This window comes from Tachypleus tridentatus, chromosome 12, assembly GCF_004210375.1.
Source record: "Tachypleus tridentatus isolate NWPU-2018 chromosome 12, ASM421037v1, whole genome shotgun sequence".
Lineage (NCBI taxonomy): Eukaryota > Metazoa > Arthropoda > Merostomata > Xiphosura > Limulidae > Tachypleus > Tachypleus tridentatus.
In genome coordinates this window covers 33,725,091-33,747,708 of record NC_134836.1, presented here as the reverse complement: position 1 = coordinate 33,747,708, position 22,618 = coordinate 33,725,091, and the positions used below count along the sequence as shown (strand labels likewise).

Sequence of the window (22,618 nt, the reverse complement as noted above, 5' to 3'; positions counted from 1 at the left end):
ATAAGAAATGGTGGCGACACGATAGGTATTCTAGTAAATTTGGCTCCTCTGATTGCTTGTTTAAATTCTCGCAAAACAATTCTGGGGGCAGAGCGTGGCCAGGTAGTTAAGGCATTCGACTCGTAATCCACGGGTTCGAATCCCCATTATACCAAACATGCTAGGGTTAGCTGCGCTAGCCGTCCATATTTCATCTGCAGATAGAAAGAGAGGGAAGATAAGTAGTCTAAAGCATCCACCAGTAACTTTTACCAAGGAATAGTGAGTTTTACTATCACAATATTTTTCGTCACAGATGTTCGACGATGTGCTTCGATCCTATAACACATAGATTGTGAGTTTTTTTGCTGAGACAGTGAGTCCACATAAAACTTGACAGCATTTTTTATTTGCTTGGAATTGAGCCCAAATATATACAATGCGCTGTCTGTGCTTTGCCCATCACGAATATCTAAACTGTTTTAACGGTTTCAGTCAGACATACCGCTGTGCCACAAGGAAGCATCTGAGAGCGAATTTGGATAAAATGCTTGAAGGAGCAAGAGAAATGTTAAGGAAACCCATTATAATTTCAGAAATATTTTATTTTTATTTGTATTTACGCTTGCCAGTAAGTTGAAGAGAAGGCATAATTCACGAGATAATCGAACATAAAATTTAGATTCTAAATTTAAAAAAAAAACAATTTCAACCACACTATATATTTAAATGTTTATTATTAGCTCAAAGAGCTGTAGAAGAAATTATTTTATTTGAAATGGTAATTAAATTATCTCTCTGGAGTTCTATTGTTTATATAATTATACAACAGTGCACTTTTCAGGGTAGTTAATTCGAATAAACTGAAAATCATTTCTTTAGATGTCAGTGTTGGTTATATTACACAGAAATAAATATAGCTTCAAATACTGACTGCTCTATCTGGGAAGAAAATAACAAAAAATATTTTAATACGGGACAATAAATGTCTTAATAATGTTGACAATAATAATCTCAGGGAAACAGGTTCAAGAAACCGGTTTAGCACACAAATACGATACCCTACAACATGAGCGTTTTCAATATGAGGACATTTCTTCTTCAAGTACAAAAGTACAAACTTGGATTGTTAGCCCGGGAATAATAATAATTAACTATTTAACAATTGTATAAACAGTTAAAAATTATTTCACTCTATATAAACGACCCACAGAAACTAGAAAAGTAATAAAAAATATTCCTACACCGAATGGAAACAGGGTCTGGAAGGTAAAGAACCGAGTATTTTAGCTACTATACCACATGATAATCTTAGTCACTTTCGAGAACTTCAAAAAAAATAAGAAAATATTATGTTTGTTTTTATTTATTATTTGTAATTTTATACAAGAAGAATATCATAAGCATAAGTCAAACATTTTTTAAGAAAATCAGCCGATTTAAACTTCCTACTTATAAATAATACATAAAGCAAAGAACCTAATACTCGTGGAATAGCCCTATTATATCGAAACAATCTCAAAATAATAACTATCCCCCACATTAACATACCCTGTACCACTGAGATCATTATTTTCAAACATACTGACTTCGGTTGTACAATAATTTACTCATTCTAAAACACTTTAGAAACTCAGTAACCTAGCATTTATAAATTCTGACGCTATGAAATAATAACAGATTCACTACAGGTTTTTAAATATGAGATAAAATTCGAGAGTTAACTTATGAAAGTTATTGCCAGTTTGTTTGTTTTGAATTTCGCGCAAAGCTACTCGAGGGCTATCTGCCTACACCAGACATTGCAGCCACTAACATTCAACCTTAATTAAACAAATTTAGTGAATACTGCCAAAAATATGGAATTAAAACAAACACAGCAAAGACACAATTAATGATATTTTCAAAATCAACGAAACATCAGAAAGTACATACCCAGATTTACATGAACGGAGAGCTTCTCCAGACTGCTACATCTGCAAAATTTTAGGACTAACACATGATTCTAAACTTACCTGGATAAAACGTGTAAATAACATAAAAACTCAAATTTGGCGAAGAATAGATTATGCTACGAGTCTAACTGGTAAAAATTATGGAACAACACCTGAAAACATCATTAAAATATACAAAACACATATAAGACCAGTAATAGATTTTGCAGCTCCTGCATGGATTAACGTAAGTATAAAACAACTGCAAACCAAACTACAAACATTACAGAATACATTAATTACAAAAGCAAGAGAGAGAGAGAGGGGGCTATCTGCACATTATTGCCAGTTAGCCAGCACTGTGTGAATGTAAAGAAATGAAGAATAAATTGCAAATGTATTACATTTGTACACTTCAGAATAAATGAATAAATGTTAGTTATTACATTTATACTCACATAAGAATTAGTATAAAAATATAAAAGTACATATATCAAACACAAATTGCAAAGCCACTGACAGCAAATTAACGCTCTCTTCATATCGTATTTTTCCCTTTAAGCCTCTCGGCAAGATGCGTTAAATCACTTTAAACATTGTGAACGACTTTAACGCAACATTAAACAAATCAATAACAACATACTTTTTTAACGTAAATATTCCATCCAAATATGTAGTGCGATACTAACGCCTGCTAGTCAAAATCGCTATGACTTAGCATAACAATTAAAATAATACTATAACTCTTTATTTGGAATTAGGCATAAAAGCACACAGTGAGCTAGCTATATGTGTTCTGACGACCACAAGGATTGAAAGCCGGTGTTTAGCGGTATGAGTCCATTGACATACTGAAGGGTTATGTACTAGAAATTGAAATAGCAGTGTATAAATTATAATGTTCTAAAGCTTTGTTAGTTTTAATCATACTCTGATTAAATCTGATAATGTTGTATTAACAAAAAATTATAAAAGTATAGGACAGTTTCTAAGAACTACCAATAATCATGGAGTAATAAAGCTTTTCCTACGTTTATAATACAGCACCTAACTACCAAATATCCCTCCCAAATTACCGTACTAGAATTATTTTTACATGTATGTAAAACACATTACTGTCGATGCTTCCTTAATTTGAAATTATATTTTGTTGAAAATATTAAATAAAACCCTCCAGAAAAAGCTCATACGAAATTAGATGTTAGTCACTATTTTCTTTAGAACATTTATTTAATGAATATTTTTACACGAGTTTTTTTTCTTCAACTTTTAAAACCTTTGCTGTCTTCAACTAAATAAGTTTGGTATAGTAGTACATATTATTGTTCTTGCCATTAAAATAGAAAACTGCAGCAATGACCACCCCTCATAACAACAATTGACTCGTCTGTTGCTAAGACATCAGTTCGAACTGCAAAAAACGGTCAAATTGATTCAAAAAACGTTCTGAGAAAATGGATATGCTTGCTTATGATATTTATATTAGTCGTATAATTTTGATTTACTCTCCGTGGGTGGAAAAATTGCTACCACTCGAAAAAGTATACTTACTTTTCGTATGTGGTATGTCAATAATGTTAACTGCGATGTATTTAAGACAAATAAGATCAAATTTGTCGAAAGCCATCAAGCTACTGAGATTTTCACTGTTCGTCATTACATCACTAATTATTGCTTCACTTGTCTTCCAAGTTCTGTTTTTAACATACATACAGAAAATAACCCATGAAAAAAATAACCATGGGTGGAAATTGAAAAGCTTTCTGATCTCAATCATGAACACCAAATATCCTGGTTACGGGTAAGTCATGAGATTCGATAAGACCAGTTTTTATAGTTTTATCAGTAAAAAATTAACTTGATTATTTCGTGTTAACAGAATTTGCGAAACATATCGGTCTCAAACAAAGATGATATTGTCTTTTTATTGGACTGAATGCGTCATTAATTAGCTGTATCTTTAAACATGTTGTGGAATGAATAATTAAGGAAGCAAGTCTTTTGTGTTAATTTTTACAGTTACCGTATATTTACAGAAATGTAATTGTAGTTGGTCGTACGGATTTTGCAAAGATATGTATCTATATTATCGATATGTATATAAGACTAATGTTACATAAATTACAGTAGGACTACTTAACATTCTAAATTTACTTTCTATTATCAGTTATCCTGATTTTAGGAGATGTAACCAAGGTTGCTCAGTGGAAGGTTCATATTTACACAACCTAAGGAACCTTATAATCTACTTTGCGGTGTTTATTGCATTCGTAGGTCTTGGGTTATGCCATCTAATACTTCGGGTATTAAAGGTGAGATTTTAACTCAATCTGATGCATTATATTTCCTGAGAATCCCTTAGGCAATTAAACAAATCAACAGCAAAAACTTTAATTTGTACGAAATCACAGGATTATCTATTGTATTATTTATTGATGATTAAACACTAACTAAATGTCAGGATTACTTGTGTAGGCTTTCTTATTTTTTATTGTCATTAAATGAATTATATTGCACCAACGGCATAAAGCAAGAGGTGCGAGAATAAAAACACGAGAGGTTGATTCTTTGTGTGAATACGATATTCAACCTTGTAGGTAACTTTAATGGTGTAATTAATAACATTCTATACAAAAGTCGAGAGATAATAATTAATCTTTGTTGACAAAAGCATGTTTTTTGTGATATTTTAGTAGTTGTTTTATAATACTTTATATTATTTACTTTCTGTTGTGCGTATTGGTGTATAAAATACATTACTACGAGTAAACAACTGTATTACTCCAAATCGATTTGTTTGTGCTTGAGTACAAAACTACAGGGTGGCCCGTAAGTCCGTACCTATCCATATATCTTAAGTATCCAATGTATCTGTGTGCTGTCCCTCATTCTCGCTCGCTGCATAATATTATGTGACGCCATGTTCTGTGAGACATTTTCCTCAACATAGCAGTGGTTATTGTTCCAAATGCCGCGGTAACAGCTGCCTTCAACTCATCATTAGTATTATAACGTTGTTCAGACACAATATATGGATGGGTAGGAACTTACGGGCCACCCTGTACACAAAAAACTATCTGTGCTCAGCCCAACACGGGTATTGAAACCTGATTTTTAGCAGCATAAGCCCGCAGTGCTAATGGGAGCCTCCAGATTTGTTATTTTTTTCTTTAGTTAGACCCTCAACATTTCTCTTCACAGCTTGTTCAGGAGTGTTCTACTGTAATACAAACAGTAACTGACAGCACAAAGCTTCAGTTGGTTTAAATGAAAAATTTCAGACCATAGTGTTAAATATTACTTTTGGGTTATTTCACTGGGTTTTACACATGGCAGTATAGGTGTTTGTAGTTTTCCACAGTCTTGGGTTTATATAATTCAAAAGCATCTCTTTGATGACTTTACTGGTGACAGAACATTGGATTCACAGTTAACCTGCAAATATATCATTGGCTTAGAATTATTATTTCCAGTAGCAGATTTAAGGTTGTGTAATCCCAGGGGCTATTAATTTCTGTGGATTTCACACCCACGTAATTTTACATAGAATAAAATTATCAGTGGGCTCCCATTAAGATCATAGGCTTTGGGACTGAGCCTTCTAACCTCTACCTAAATACGCCTCTGATTACGCCAGAGTTGCAAAATTAATAACTACGTGTCTTTACCAGTACGTAATATCTGTTGAAAAAGAAGAACTCAAGAACTACTCACCACTTGGACTGGATGAGAAAGATGTCGTCATAATTAAGCAGACTGTGTCCACCAAACCTGAGGACAAGAAACTGACAGATGAAGAAAACATGGAGAAGTTTAGAACTGCTGTTTCTTTGAAGGAGCCAAATAAAGACAGCAATAAGACGTCAACCAAGGAAAATGAAAAAGAAGTGACAGACGAGGAAGTCATGACAGTGTTGAGAAGTATTGTTTCTGAGGGAGACCCCAATGAGAAATATACAAATATGAAACAAATTAGCCAAGGGTGAGTTTGAAAGTCTTGTGTTCAAAAGAATGGTATAGTGGCTTAGAGGTAAATTTGTACTCAGTACTAAAATATTATAGACAAAAACTTCATTTTTGGAACGTAGAACTAATTAATTAGAATGTATTATTTTACATTAATAATATCACTTCATCACTCAGTTTTCTGTTTTATAAGAACATATATTCCTTTTGTTTAATTTTGTTATACGTTCAGTAGCATTTAAAAATATTTCCTTATAGCTCCGCAGTTGTGACCATACCTTTGGGGTGAGTTATCAGCTTTGCATACTAATCCTTGATTTGGCCACTTGTGTTTTTTATTGAATAGGTTTAGGATTCTCTCGACATTCCTCTGTTCTCAGGATATGTTTTCATTATTATATGGATGACTGGTTACTGATAGCTCATTCTGAACAGGAGTTTGCCTTTTATACTCTTAACGTTCTCCAGATGATAAGTCGAGTGGGCTGTTTAATCATACCAGAGACGTCTTCCTTCAACATTCCTAATATCTGACCCATTTGGGTGTTTTTCAATGCCCATCTTAGTAAGGCCTAATTTTCTACTCACTGACTTCATTCAATGGACGTTTCAGTTCACTGCATTCTTACTGGTCCCTCCATCTATTACAGTTCACGTGGTGCTATCGCTTTTGGGATTGTGGTCTGCCCTGACTGCTCTAATCCCTTGTGATTGAGTTGATATTTGAGCTCTTCACAATTAGTAATCTTGCACAGGAACCTTTGCAGGCATCTATTGCTCTTCCTCCTACGATAAACAACGAACTATTTTAGTAAATGGACAAAATTCACACATAGGCAAGTTTATTCCAGTTTATCGTCGTCATTCGAATTTACTTGTTTCATTCATGAATAGAGGGAAATGGTCGATCAACAGGGAGGCTTCGGGTGTTGGTTTGTAGCTGAGAAGTCTTATCATATCAACACTTTGGAGCTTTTGGATTTAGGATCATTTATTGCATCTGATCAGACATCGTTTGTCATAATTCAATCATCAGTTTTGCAGGGGTTGCGTAACCGAATCACCAAAGTGGCACCCTTTCTCAATATGTTTTATTTTGTTGGACTTTAGTTTCTTGGTCAACACGCATGATATTCATATCACTGTGAGTCACGTTCTCGGTGTTTCAGTCTAGCCGCAGATCATCTTTCTTGTCCAAACAAAAACTATCTAATGAAGTGGTCTCTTGGTCCTCTCGTTTTCCGGTGGCTTCAACTACAGTGAGATACTCCTTACATTGATGTCCTTACCACATCCCTCAACCACCAACTACTTCTATTTTCACCTCCAGTCTCTTATCTTCTCGCCATGACTATTAGTGCTTCAGTTATGACTGAACCAACAAATACCTATATATTTTTCATCACATGCAAGTTTCTCATTGATAATATTTTCATCCATACCACTCAATCTCAGGCTCTTTTCATTGCCCATCATTGGCCTTTTCAGCCGTGATTTCCCCGACTTATCCAGCTTCCTCTTTCTCCGTCTATCTGCCTTCTTTTGCAACTCAGTCATCAGTGCCTCATCTTGCTCTTTCTGTCCTCCATCTTCATCCTTGGTTTTTACCTGATCCTTTGTGAGATGTTTTAAGCTTGTTAGAATATGCAGTTTTATTTCTGGAATGTTACATTTGCCCCTCCTCCATGGAATTTTAGTAACATAAATGGAATGTTTTGTGACGTTGGTTTCTGGGCCTGGAGTTTTCAGCTGATTGGACCATTGTTCATTGTATTTATAAGATTATTACTTGGATTTTTGATTTGGAATACTCTATGGCCTTTGGGTTTCTGTTATCGGTTGGCCTTCTCCCACGTTTTTCATTTTTTTCCAGTATCATAGAGTATTTACTTCTCCCTCCATATTGATAAGTTTATTTCAGATTTGTCGTCCTCTGTGGCTTTTCTTAACTCATATTTTAATGTGGTTCTCCAATGCCTCAATAGCCCCATTCAAACAACTTTCCACATGTTTCATGTTCCAACTTTTTTTCTTAATATTTCTTTCATTATCTTCTTAATCTTGGACGTTGGTAGTCTGATTTATTTGCCAATGATATTTCATTTATTCTTTGTCATCCTACATATCTTCTTCTTTAGTTGAATTGCTCTTTATTTTCCAAAACGTAAAAGACTATGGAGAGTATATTCTACTTTTCTCTGATTTACCTTCCTTTTGTTTTTTACTCTTATCTAATGTGTAAATCAGAAATACTTTTTTTCCTGTGCGTGCTCTTCAATGTTACATTGCCAAATGGTTTCCATCTGTGATTTTCCTTCCTGCCTCTCTATCCCTTTGCAACCATACTCTGTTTGTGATATTTCTCTTTCTACATTTTACCGTCTATCTGCCTTCTTTTGCAACTGATATAGGGTTTTGGATATAGTTCGCTTGCTTATTTGTTTTTTGTTGTCCTTTCGTAGTTTGTTCCAGATCTCAGTTTGTTTTTCAGTCGGGCATGTAGACGATTCCAGACGAGAGTTTCTTTAACGTTTGAAATTCACACTGTTCAGCCATATTGACTTGCTTCTTATGTTTCATGGCTATGCAGTGCATACTGCTGGATTGGTTTGTTTGTTTTGAATTTCGCGCAGAGCTACACGGGGACTATCTGCATGAGCCGTTCCTAATTTAGCAGTGTAAGACTAGATAGAGGGAAGGCAGCTAGTCATCAACACCCACCGCCAACTCTTGGCTACTCTTTACCAACGAATAGTTGGATTAACTGTCACCTTATAACGCCCCCACCGCTGAAAGGGTGAGCATTTTGGTGTGACGAGGATTCAAACGTGCGACCCTCGGATTACGAGTCAAGTGCCTCAACCACCTGGCCATTCTGCGCCACCATACTGTTGGAAAGATCCCTTGAAGGTTTTCCTCACGATGGAATTTCTTTACAAATACGCTCGTCTCAGGCCATACCACTCATGGCCTACATGGCTAAAGAACAATAGGATAGCTGTCCATCCCTACCATGTCTTGTATTGAGTAAGTCATCATGGTCTGCTTTTAAAATTTGGGTTTTTGTGGTCATCCATTGCACTGTTTCAGGTATTATTATTCCTTTAGTCTCCTCACTGTGTTTTATGCGCCTCCCTTTTCTTCTAGTAGAGATTGATAGTCCTTACTACCTTCCATTTCTAAGCTGGTAGGGTGGTGGATTCCAGAGGCATACTTTTTAATGATTTAATGCCTTAAAATTCCATATAGCAATATCATTCACTGCAGAGTAGGGTGGTGATGTTCTGTTAGTGTAGAAGGCATGATAACCTCTACATTAAAGCATACAAAAACCAAAGAAGTAAGACGTCAAATTTCAGTTGAACCCATAAATTTGGATCTCTCATCCTACCCAGACCTCGATGTCAGTTGCCAATGGTTGAGGTTTGGATTTAGAGTAAAACCAACCAACATAAGTCCTCATACTTGTATTACAGATATCGATCTTCCACGCTCAATTATATACTCCATTTGTGTCGTGGGTCGTAGTAGAGGTGCTGAGGAATGTTACAGTTCCTTATCTTCTGCTCTCATTGTGTATATCTTATTCCGAGGATGTTGCTGCACCTGGGTTGGTTCTGGTCAGCTTCACTCTTGAGAGAGAGTTAATTTCTCTGTGGTAGACATTTTATGAAGACTGGATATTGGGTTCCCAGATTGATATATCATTTTACATTCTTAAAATGTGCTCTGTTCTGAAGTCTGGGGTGGTTTGACATTCTCTCAGTCTTTGAACTTCAGGTGAAGAGAGTATGATCATCATCCTCCCACAGTATGGATGTCGGTCCCAGAAGCATGGGTTTTGGATATAGTTCGCTTGCTTAGTGCGATCTGTCACACTCTTACCATTCTATACCCACTTGGATTATCTCCTTTGGTATCAATCACACCTTTCTTGGATGGCTGGAGAGTATACCTGTTTCAGACGTGGAACTGTCTCCAACATCAGCACTTCGAATCTGACTCTTGTCTCCAGAAACAATATTTGGATGATTTTGACGGATTCTTCTTTTCTTCTCTCACACTGGTTACTCTTGATAAACTGGCTACATACATAGCAGAATGCGTCCGGAGAGTGCTTGCAGCTTGTTGATGCCATCATAAATAAAATCAGATAGGTCTATGTGTTCACTTTGGCAGCTAGAACTAAACTGAAGTGGTTAGTGGTGAGCCCCTGTATATATATTACCATGAAAAGTTTGAGAAAATTCCAAAAGGTTTTTGTAATTTCTTGGAAGACCTACCACATTCTAGAAAGTTCGAGAAAATTCTTTATTAGCTACTTAGCACTGAATCTACATGGAATGCTCTGGAAAATGGGTAAATTTGAATATTTCATTAACCAGGTCACAAAAGTAAAGTTTGAAGAGAAAATAGGTATTTTCCATTTACGTTAGGCATAAGCAATTGGGATATAACACTTTCTGCCCAGGAACAAGAAAAAGTAAAAATTTTGTAATGTAGTGTACTTTCTTTTATTGTTTTAGTGGTTCAGGAACTGTCTATACTGCAGTAACAACTGAGACTGGGTTGGAAGTTGCTGTTAAAAAGATTAATGTAATGAAGCAACTCAGAAAAGACCTTATCATCACCGAACTTTCAATAATGAAGAAATATAAACATCCAAACATAGTCAGTTATTTGGATAGCTTTCTTGATGGTGATGAACTCTGGGTAATTGTTGTTAGTGTTACAAACATATTAATTCTCTTTTGTTTTTTAATCTTACCTGTTATAGTGTGTAGGTTAACGTACTGTTTTTATTTAAGTAACTGGTCAATTTCAAGCAACCCTACAAGTTTAAGAATATTTTTACATATCACTTTCATAGGTCTGCTTTGTTTAAATTATAGTTATAAATAATACGTGATAGTTTTAGTGTGGGAGGTTGCAGCCACATTTGCTTCTGACACAATGACTTTGTATTTCCAGTGTTATCTCTAACCAGCACTCTTTACTTTTTTACTTTGCTTTATTCATCTTTCTTGTATGTTTCACACACAAAGTTTTACACGTGGTTATTGAAATTATTTTATTCAGGAAAAGTTGAATTTGTTAAATTATTAACATCTTATACAATACCCTCAAATGCAGCATTATATATAAAACTGTAAACATTGTTTCGGGTGTAATACAATAAATATTAACTTTTCAGTTTCTTAGACAAAATACAGTTCAATTTAATATTTTATAAATGTTGGGAATCAAATTACAGCTTTAGTTACCAATATATGAAAGAGCACATTTCACAAAATGTAAAACATCTTTTGAGGTAGAAAAATAAAAGTTAGAATTGAAGAAGCAACAAAATTGTAGAAAAGTGTTTTTGCTGATTCACGCTTCCTTAACACTTGAAGTTGAGTTCATATATTTTTTGAACCACAAATCTTTCTAGACAATAAAATCTCACACTTAAAAAATGTTAAACAACTGATGTTACTTCAGTTCATATCTCATGAACAATTGTTTGAAGAACTTTTTCCTTTTTATTAGACATATGATTACTGACAGAATCTTAAAATAGTAAAAATAAATTATTTTGTCTCATTGTTAGGTATAATTTTATTAAAAATAAAATGTAAGTGAAATTTTAAACTTTATTTGTTTAGATAATCATGGAATATTTAGCAATTGGCTCTATGGCTGATGTTCTTGCAAAACCCGTCTTCATGAAAATGAAACAGCAGCAGTATGTAAAGAAGTATGTTATATTGATTGTTGTTAGTAACTATTAAGAGGTTTTAGAGATCTGATGATTGTAATTTATTTTAACGTTTGTTTAACAGTGATCGTAGTTCCTTGCCAAAACTCTGAATTCTTACTTCCATAAACTTTCATTTCTCGAGAGAAGACGAAATTTTAAATAACATTTCAGAGAGTAATTATGAAGCTCCATCTAGTGTACACCTCTGTAGTTCTTTCTAGAGTTACAGAAAGTTTCACCTCCAGTGTATTATATGGAGCACATCTTCAACAAGTGTACAAAAAATATTATTAATTTACTATTGGGAAATTCCAACTGCACTAAGTATCACAAGAAACTTATATCTGTGGTATTAAAAGAAGTGGTACCTTGTATAACAACTTCACGTATATAAAATAGTCAGTATATTTTGGTAAAGATGTTTTCCAATAATGAGTTTTATGTCATGTTGCTGAGCAAGAAAACTATATAGGTTGTAGTTTTATATTGAAATAGGCTCAGAATATCTACAATCACATACTCATGTAGCAGAGGTGATCTGAGACCCTTGTGGGGGGGCATGCCATCTCATAATGAGGTTGGGCTCATACCATCCCACCAGCAATCAGAGTCATATGTAATCTATATTTCATACAAGGAAGCCCATGTGCCGTGGCACAATAGCCAGTCCACCTTTGTCACACGGAACATATCAACCTTAAAACATGACAGTTGCTGGGTGCATTCGTTTGTTAAACATCTAATATATAGAGAAGCCAATGTGTTTTGGTAATCTTACTTTCCTGAAGTGGCTTTTGTCATGTTGCTTAGCAACATAAGTATCGCATAATATTGTATTGTAAATATAAAATAAAACATATAAATAACAAAAATGGAAAATATTAAAAACTTCATTTTTCATTAAAAACATTGGTGACATAACAGCAAATACCTTGATTCAGAAATAATTTAATTTTAAAATTAACGAGGGGTAGTCACTCAATGTTTGGGTGTCAACCTACAAAGCCCACACTTTACTCATGGCCAGGTTGATGTTGGATGTCAGTGTTAGTAAGAATCTTTACCTGTTGGCAACAGATGTTAAAACAACTAATATATTAACCTAATAACATGATGAAAGTACTTCTGGTAGTTATTAATGTGCAGAAACTTTGATATTTTTGTGTTGTTGTCTCCAACTATCACAATATATACATACATATATAAAATATTGAATACAATAAGCACACTGAATTAAAATTACACTTCTCTCTTAAAACATTTAATTTTAAAATTAATTCATATTTCATTTAGATACTCCAGGCAGTACAATATCTCCATGATAACAACATAGTCCACAGAGATATTAAAGGTGACAATATTTTACTTGGAAAGGACTGGACCATAAAACTAGGTAAGTGTTTAAACATATAGTGGCTTAGTGAAAACAAGCATTTTTAAGTATTTTAGCTTGTTTGTAACAGTTTCATGTTAACATAGATTACTTGACAATGTATATATATTATGAAGATGTTGAAACAACACGTGATATCAGTGGGTTGTTTGGTTATATAAAAAGTAACTTATTAATCAACATAAATTACATACCGGTAAGTACAAATGTTTCCAGTTCTCACGTTCAGTACAAAATATGTACATTTTATAACTTGATACATCTTCTGAATGATTTCTAAGAGAATATATCCATGTTTTCATTTTATTATTTTAAATAGTTGTTGTTATATTTCATAGTTTGATTTTACACTCTGGTTCTTTATTTTTTTCGTTTTTATTTCAATATCAAATTTGAAAAATATTACTAAGAAATAATTCCCAACTAAAAGTAGACTTTTTCTAACTGTAAAAAGCACTGAATACTTTTAAATCTTAATTCGATTTTTTTCTGTAAACTTAAAACATATAATGAAATAAATCCAACTGTGTAACACAGCTACTTATTGTGCTGTTAATCAATAGGATTGTAACTTGACATAAAAGGAAGATTTTGTGTACTTACTAGCAACAGTACAATCTATGTCAAATGAACTACTAGCCCACATTTTTGCAAGAAATTATCATAAATTATTTTCAGTTTTGATACCTAAACGTTTATAACTATGTGATACATATGAATAAAGAAAAGGAAATCTGTGGCAAATCGATTGCAAAAATTGAAATAATTTCACTTTCAGACTGTATTTTTAAGTGTTGGATTTAGGTATTTGGTAATTATAAAACAAATTGTATATTTAGTTGGATTTGACATTTTTTAAGGGGATTTCTATCAACTTTTTGTGTGCTGGCAAGTTTTATTTGTGCATTTGGATGATTACATATTTCTATTTTACAGTCAAAATTTGCAGTAAGAGGAGAAGAAACCTAAATTAGAGTTAAGCTAGTTTTGTAAGGCTGACTCACAATTATTTATCTTTTCTTTTTTCTCTCAAATGGTAACTTTATGTTTGTTTCTTTCCATCACATAGCTGATTTTGGAATAAGTGCTCAGCTCTCCCCAGAACAAAATAAGCGAACATCATTGGTTGGAACTCGTCGCTGGATGGCTCCAGAATTAGTAAAACAGATAGAGTATGGACCTGAGGTTGACATTTGGTCCCTCGGCATAACAGCCATTGAAATGGTCAATGGTAAACCTCCTTATCATCAAGAAAATAGTGACATGGTAAATGTTGGTAACCAGTAATTACAACCAGTACCCAAATTCTTAAAATCTACATATTTGTACTTTAAAACCCAATCGTATGCTTTGTTAAGGATGTCTTTCACCAACTACGGAGAATAGCTATAATAAAAACAACACTGTTCACCTTATTCAAACATGAAGATGTATTGAAGATAATGATGAACAGTGGAACGATGACACCAACAATGAACATTTGACAAAACTGAATACAGTAACAAACAGTTAATTATTGAATGTTGTGGAATGTACATGTTATATTATTATCTTTCAACTTCTTAAACTTTATTTTGTGCAATAGTATGACTCCATTTTGTTAACCCCTTATAAATAAACACTAACACTAGATTATTCACCCACGGTATTTAATTACAATAAAGGTATATCTTTAGTGATATTTAGACATTATTAGGAAGGATTATCCAAAGATTTGTTCATACTGTTAAGTTAGGTTATTGATTTAGTCATGAAGTCACACTCTTTTCAGGTATTTGATTTAATATCAAAAATGGAAAACCAAATATTGAGAATAAAGACAACCTGTCTCCAGTGTTTCAAGACTTCCTGGACAGGTGTCTAGAAGTGGACACAAGTAAACGATACACTGCATCTGAACTCTTAGAGGTGTGGTATAAATTACTGTTATTTTACGAAGCTATGTTTGTTTGAGTTGAACCTGTTATCCTCATAACATACACCAAAAAAGCAGTATCATTAAATGAAGGAATTCGTTGTTATTATTGACTGTTCATCTTATGTTATGAAAACTTCAGCTTACTATGGCACATCTCATAGTGTGATATTTATTTATTGTGTAATATTCATAATTCCATAAGTATCAATTTTTACTGTGTAAAAATGTTTAGTTTCATTTAAGTCCATCCTACAGTACTGTGCAAATGTGTAAGGACAAAGTCAAAGATCAGATTTCAGGCTACTTTCAAAGAACAGTTGAAGGTAAATCACAGGTAAAACATCAATATTTTTATTATTATTCACATTTAGTGCAAGAGAAATTTAGTGAGAATGCTTGAGTTCAGCAAACAGTGAATATTTGTTGTTTCCCTTTGCTTTAATAACTATGGAAAGTCTTTCGGCATTGTTGAAAGACATTTAATCACAGTTTTCTTTGGGATTTTACTTGAAATGTGTCGAATACACTCCCATATAGTTACATTGGAAGTAACTTCTGATTTGTCAAGTTGTATATCTATCAAGTCCTAGATCTGCTCAATCGGATTGAAATCGGTGCCTGTGGGAACCACTCTATCATTTGAATGACTTCAGCAGCATATCTCTCAGCTAATTAATTTCTGCGTAGGTTGGATGACTGTTTGGGGTCATTATCTTCTACCACAGATACATTTGATGGAGAGACCAACTAGTATCACATAGCTTTTATGCAAACTCTCTGCTCTACTAACAATTCTTATCATCTAACCTTGATACTGTAAATCTGACTTTTGGTCTGTGGAATGACAAGATAAAATTGTGTATGTGTTATTACTGCAAACTCTCTGCTCTACTGACTTTTATCAAGATTTATTTGTGGTTTGCTATTAAATTGATTCCTTCTAGTATATACTGGTACAAAATGCTAGCTTCATTTTACATAGTTAATACATTGCATGCAGTACCATGACATTTATTTCAGGCCCTGAATTTTATCACTATATTAATTCATACAGAACCATTATGACACGTACAAGGTACAAGTATAGGGAATTCTAAAAATAATAAGTATTCTCATCCTGGCTCATTTAATTGTTAAAAGCGATCAGTGAATCACTACCATTACTACAATCAGTAATAACATGGAAGAATTATCCCATAAAATGGGAAAATATTCTTTTGTCCTAACACTTTCACCCAGTACTGTATAAAAAGACTAATTAATCAAACTGTATGTGATGTAGAATAAGCACTTTTGTTAAACTAATGTTTTTCTTATTTTTCACACAGCATCCGTTCATGGAAGTTGCTGACCAGTGAAAAGAATACAGGTCACTACAGTAATAACTAGATCCACATTAACACCTCAAAAACCAAATATCCCAATACGCATGTTGAAATATGTTGGCTATGAAGACTGGCATCATTCTAGGACAAGAAAATTAACAGATTGTGTTTGTTAGATCTCTCCAAGAGCAGTAGCATGTTGAGTGCCATGATTTTTTATAATTCAGTTTCATAGATTTTGAAAATAATATTAATTTTCTCTACCGAATGTGTAGCTTTGTGCTTAATTCTAAACAAACAAACTAAATTATGGAAATTATTTTATTAATTAGTAAATCTTAAACCATATTAAATGTTTCATAGTTTAAAACAGAATGAATTTGAAACATAGATAAACCTTTTGCATGAAAAATCATGGAATATGCATTCATTGTTAAGGAACTTATGAAAGAGTGCCTTATTTGGAAAACCAAGAGTATCGTTTTTATGTAATATTTTTAAGTTGACAATAATAAATCAATTTAGAATACATAAAAAATATATTTTTCATATATATATACACATATGTTATTTCAAGTTGCTCTCTACTATTTTTTTTCTATTATTCATTCCAGGTATCTGATGATTCTTTGGGAAATATATAAACAAAGCAGCTCTTACAGAAAACTTAAAAATACTATGAAATATTTATCTATAAGTTCCTTGTTTTATCAACTTTTGATGTGTAGGATTTGGTTAAATGTATATGGAGTACAAATTATTCTCTTTCTTTAAGTTCCGTGCCCTCCTAGGAGAGTTCAGAAGTAAAAAAACAAGAAGAACGTGTCCTCTGTCCCAAGGACCATTACAGTGGTTATTTTGGATCCTGCAATGTTCGGCTTGTCCAGAAAGACGATTTACAAACCCTGGAGCCTTTTACTGTAAACGTAAGTTTTATCAGATACTTACTATGAACAACTTTATCTCAGTTATATTTTGAAACTACATGGCTGCAAATGCTCAACTCTCAAATAGCTTTAGAACTTCTAGTCAGTCATTAACAAGTAATGTTATTTATGTAGTTTAATACTATCCACTTGTCATACAGAGAGTAAAGCAACTTACGCTATGAACTTTATACCAAGTTCAGACAATTTACCTGTTTCTATTATTTAGACAAATTATTTTGCTTTTATTTTATTCTTTGATATCCTAATTTTTTTTTTGAAACAGAGGTTTGACTAGTTTTGTTTAGATGTTTGTTATCAGTTACCTTAAGGTTTTATCTTCTGTTATTTTTTGTTGGTCTTATTGTCACTTCTGTAATTTTATTATCACCGTTTGTTCCTTAATTTTCTCTGACCTTCCTGTTTGTTGTTTAAGAATACATTTGTCTTTTCTAGCGATCTGAATTATACGTTCTCACAATGCAGAATGAAAAATACAGCAGCGTGTTGTTGTATTTGCAAGTTATGGCCACATACTTTGCATCTTATATCTGAATGAATACAAAATGTTTCAAAATAAAAATATTCTTAGCTAATTCCGATCTACTGTATTCCGCTGTAAAAGCTAACTACAGTCAATTATCCTGAATTTTGTCATTGAAAACTAACATCTCAGCTCTTGTTTTATATATTTTAATTTGTTTTTCTCTGATATGTATTCATATATTTGTGATACTTACCAATGATCTGAATACTTTTCTCATCATGGTATTTGCTCACCTACAAAGTAAATAATTTATCCCTGCTGATCGAACTGTTGTTACTGCACCAAACAAGAATTATAAAATACTCCTGTCTACGTTAATTAAACTGCGTTTTTATCAATTTCGTTCAGAAAACGATACGTTATCTTTTATATCATTTAATTTTAATGATAATTGAACTGTCTTATCTTGATATGATAGTTTTTAACAACCTTCGTGTAATTTCCTATTAATACTAGCTGCGTTACGCTTATTATTCTCAGAATATTTTATAAAATATAAAATATTGTAAATTAAAAGAATCATCTTCAAATTATAATACATCGAACAAGATTTACTGAAGTTTATTAATATGGATATAAAAGTGTTTCTTTATGTTGGTTTAACGTGTGTTTGCTCTTCTTGTATTACAAGGAATTATTTAGTTTATCGTCTAATGATGTTGGATTCTCTGTTTGGAATTTAAATGTTACCTGTAGTATATTTGTTTGAATTACAGTGTTCAATTTAAAAACGTGAGATTCTATTTTTTGTGTTACATGAAGGTTGTTTTGGGCTTGTTTTTCCGACGTAAAATACGTGGAAGTTGCCATAATGTATTTTATAAATGTTACTATTTTGTATTTGGTTTAGTTTTAGAATATTTTGTTTATTTTATTTGGGGTTATTGATTGGGTGAGTATCGTGTTGTTGACTGAGGTTTCTCTATTTTACCATTACTTGAAATCTCCTTCGTAATCGCTTTATAACCTAGAAATATCGAATTATATATGAGTTTTGTAATAAAAGGTTTATTTATCCATTGTTGAATGTCTGCAAAATTTATTAGCATCAAATCGATTCCTCAGAAATATAAATGCATAAAAGAGATTGTCACAATTGTGTTAAAGTAATTTACAAGGAATTATTACTTAGAGATAACGTGAAATGTGTTTCTCATAATTTTCATGAGAGGAAGTGTCGATGTTGAAGTATGGTATGAATAAGTATTGGTAAACATGTCGACATATTGTTATTATAAATGTTACCATCAATGTTACACATTCTAAAGATAAATCCTAGGACCCATTATTCGTCCATATATTGGTCCAACTATTCAGGACTCCAGTAATGGGTGATATTGCCCAACTCAACGTGATAAGTGGGTTGACATATTATTTGAAGATGTTGCTATTGATAGCTGTTATATACTCTTGGAAGATGTATCACATTCCATCAGTTGATGCTAAAGATGCCTTGAAAAGAGCTATTTCATGACAGTGATGAAGACGAACTCGTAATCTTATCGGTACTCGTATTGTAAACATACAGTATCAATGACGGGCTGCCACTGATGTTCATAGCAATAATACTTTATAGGTATTAGTAAGCCATACCAAAACAGCTTTGAATAAGCAACCTGGCAAATAATGCGACTCAATCTTATGTAAAGTTACGGTAGAACAGAATTGATCAGAACAACTTTATGACACAGCTTAACATTTCGTAAATTGTGTGATGTCACCGAAAATAGGTTGCTTTTGGGAAAGATATGGAACAGACCTTTTCAATGTAAATATTTATATGCTCAAATCATTATCTTGATAAAACCACAAAAAATTAAGTATTAGCTTTTATATTAACTTCAAATGAAAAATTTACTCTGAATGCATTTCATGCAACTTCTGCATTATATGGATATTATTTGATATTTTGTTGTTTGTAAGACACAGTCATATACTGATCATTTTACCAACGTAATATTCCCAAAAGAATCTGTACTTTCATAACTGATATTAACATAAACAGTGACAACAGTTTTACGTTTATCTGTTAGAAATAAGAATTTTGCAAGGGAAACACCAACGGAAATCGAATGTACCTTTAGATATAACATAACATATAAAAAGATCGTGTGTAATTTCATAAATTTCCAAGTTTGTGTGATTAGTTTCATTAGTTAACTTAATTAGGAAGTACATAAAGAAACAAAAGTCAACTGGTCAGAAACTGTTTTGAAGTACGACACGTTTTATTTTTCTCACTAAAGGAACATTTATGTTGTCATTTTACAGAGTGGGTCATAATTAATATTATAACTAGTGCGTCGTGCTCATTGTGAAAAACCTTAAAATTCCAACGGTGACACAAAACGTGCTAAAAAAAGATTAACTCTCTGTTGTTTTCTCCAGTGTATGTTCCAGCCGAGAACCTTAACTGTACTCGAGGATGCAGAAGAGATGCTGACAGGTGTTGTAAGTATATATGACACTCAATTACTTTAAACTGTTCACATTAATCACAGATAGATGAAAGAGTTTTGTAAATATGGAATTTTAGTTCAACAAATACGTTTTTTGATACTAATGACGTTGGTAGAACAATAAAAATTAGCACTGGGTGAATAAATGCTTAGCTATGTACTTTTAACGCTTTTAGATCCATGTTCTCCTGGTCACTATGACAATGGATTCCAAACTTACTGCCTGCCGTGCCCAGAAGGGACTTACATGACATCTTTTGCTGCTGACGCCTGTGTAGCTTATCCTGAAGACGAAATTACTGCTGAAGAAGGAGCTTATAATAAATATCTTTGTAAAAGTAATGGAATAAAAGAGTTTTAAAGTTTTCTTTTACTGTTTCCTTAACATTTTAAAAATGTTTATTTTGTTGAAACAGATTGTTCTAATAAGACACTTCTTCGTAACTTTCATGGTTTTTAGTACATTAAAAAGCTCTGCTTTTACTGGGAAATCCAACTACTTGTTTTTAAAGATGGGCTCACAAATAGTATTGAATAGCTGTCTTACCACTAATATATCATTTCAAAATTAGGAACGGCTAACGCTGAAAGCCCTTGTTCATGTATCCTAGAAATTGAAAAACAAACAAACCTAACGGTGTCACATTATTACTAAAAAGACCTAAAGATATTTAACTAAAACAGTGTATGTCCCAAAACATAACTTAAATCTATGTTTATTTTGTGTACGTTATGTCGTTTTTGTAATTAAAGAAAGTAATTTGTCAAAATACAAAACAAATGTTTTAATATAAGATTATAATTATATTGGATTATCAAAACGTTAGCATCGTCTCAATGTCAAACATATTCAGAACCATATACTTCACTGATAAAAGTTTAAGTTTCTCGATTTCATAAACTGATATGCGTAGTTTTCCAGTCCACTATCGACCCACGATGAGATGTGATCTCCATGAAGTTCATCCGTAAAATCTACAAGAAACTATCCTAGAGGTGGATCGTTAGTTCCAACTGATATATGAACGATACTACACCACAATACAGACAGACCTGACTTTCAAATGTGTTGCGCAATTTCATTCAAGTGTGAGAAGTGTTGAGTCAGCTGTAAAGATGTTAGTCACTCTGAGGAAAATATTCATGTTTGTACTTCCAGTAGGGAGAAATAAGTCCATCATTGATAAGGGTAACATCAGTAATAATCTTGGCTGGATTACTCATTAATGTACAATATTTTTTTAACAAATGCTACATACATCAACTGGGTGGCATCTATTATAGTAATACTCAGTACAGTTATAGACATTGTTTCGTTCCGTCCAAAATACATCTACCCTTCAATTAAGAAGTTGTTTTTCTGAACTATTTACGGCATATCTATTGTTAATCCCTTTTGATTTCCCAATAAAATCTAGCCACCGTATACTGACTGACCTTATGTGTCATATCCACGGTTGAGGATCAGAGCGGTGTATAATGAAGGACTAGAGTTACTCGTTTATATAACCGTACACGTGAAAACAATGTGGTGAATATAAGAGGGAATTATCATACGTTGAAAAATATCTTGCCCTTGAATTAGATAAAGTACTATCGGAATATGTCGATATCAGAACGGCATATGTGAATAAAAATGAAGAAAAATTTAGATATCAGTTGGTTATGTACATATGTTTAAAACATGTATAAAATTCAGTGTCAAAATATCTTAAAATTTGAGGTTAAATATCAAAATATTTTCTGTACATCTGTTTCCTCCCGTTACTATCGATGTCATTCCAGGAATTTCTAAGTACTGTTGGCACTGTTTCCTATGAATAAAGTCTGATGTTTGGTATGAGTCTCTGGCAGTTATCTATGGTTCTTCTGTGTGACAAATATGGGAAATATTCCTTCTATAATTTTAGTAGGTCAGAACACAGCTAAAGCTACAGGAATAAAACTGAGGTTGTTAATGATCCCAACTTGAGGTATTTTATCTACACTGAATAAGATATTTGGCTTCGTGTAGTTTTGTGCTTAACGTCAAACAAACAAGCTTTATATCCTTCAAAATTTTTTTCCTTACCGTCAAATTCATGGACCACTTAGTAATAAATTTTATATCTTCCTTTATTTATATCAAAATAATACTTTTATGAAATATCTGTAACATCTCTAAACTGAAGAAAATACGACTGATTTGATTCTATGAAGGTAAATTTTACAGCCTTCATACTTAATTTTGAAGTAATATATCTGTGATAAAACCTGAGACGATAGAGTTTTGTCTATAATTTGTACCTGTTATAACAGCCTAGCGATTTGAAAATTCAGCTGAAATCTACAGCTATTGACCTTTTGTGTTAAAGTAATATACAACATAATAGGTAGAGCAATGATAATCATTTAATTATGCAAATCATCGAGTAATCAAACTAATTTT

General features: G+C 32.8%; 1 protein-coding gene across 1 annotated transcript; it reads left to right on the top strand.

The window, feature by feature from the left end:
- The first annotated feature begins 3,335 nt into the window (after positions 1-3,335).
- LOC143234862 (uncharacterized) lies at positions 3,336-14,345 on the top strand. The gene is made up of 6 exons (XM_076472555.1): positions 3,336-3,714; positions 4,081-4,225; positions 5,585-5,895; positions 10,406-10,592; positions 12,916-13,015; positions 14,085-14,345. The coding sequence occupies exons 1-6, from the start codon at positions 3,368-3,370 to the stop codon at positions 14,300-14,302; spliced, it is 1,308 nt and encodes a 435-aa protein (XP_076328670.1). The 5' UTR covers positions 3,336-3,367; the 3' UTR covers positions 14,303-14,345.
- The last annotated feature ends 8,273 nt before the right edge of the window (positions 14,346-22,618 follow it).

Bases quoted from the DNA above. Each gene is read 5' to 3' on its own strand.
- LOC143234862 (XM_076472555.1), top strand. From the start codon at position 3,368: ATGGATATGCTTGCTTATGATATTTATATTAGTCGTATAATTTTGATT. The intron at 3,715-4,080 runs GTAAGTCATGAG...TTCTATTATCAG, and splicing joins ACCAAATATCCTGGTTACGG to TTATCCTGATTTTAGGAGAT. The intron at 13,016-14,084 runs GTAAGTGTTTAA...TCCATCACATAG, and splicing joins GGACTGGACCATAAAACTAG to CTGATTTTGGAATAAGTGCT.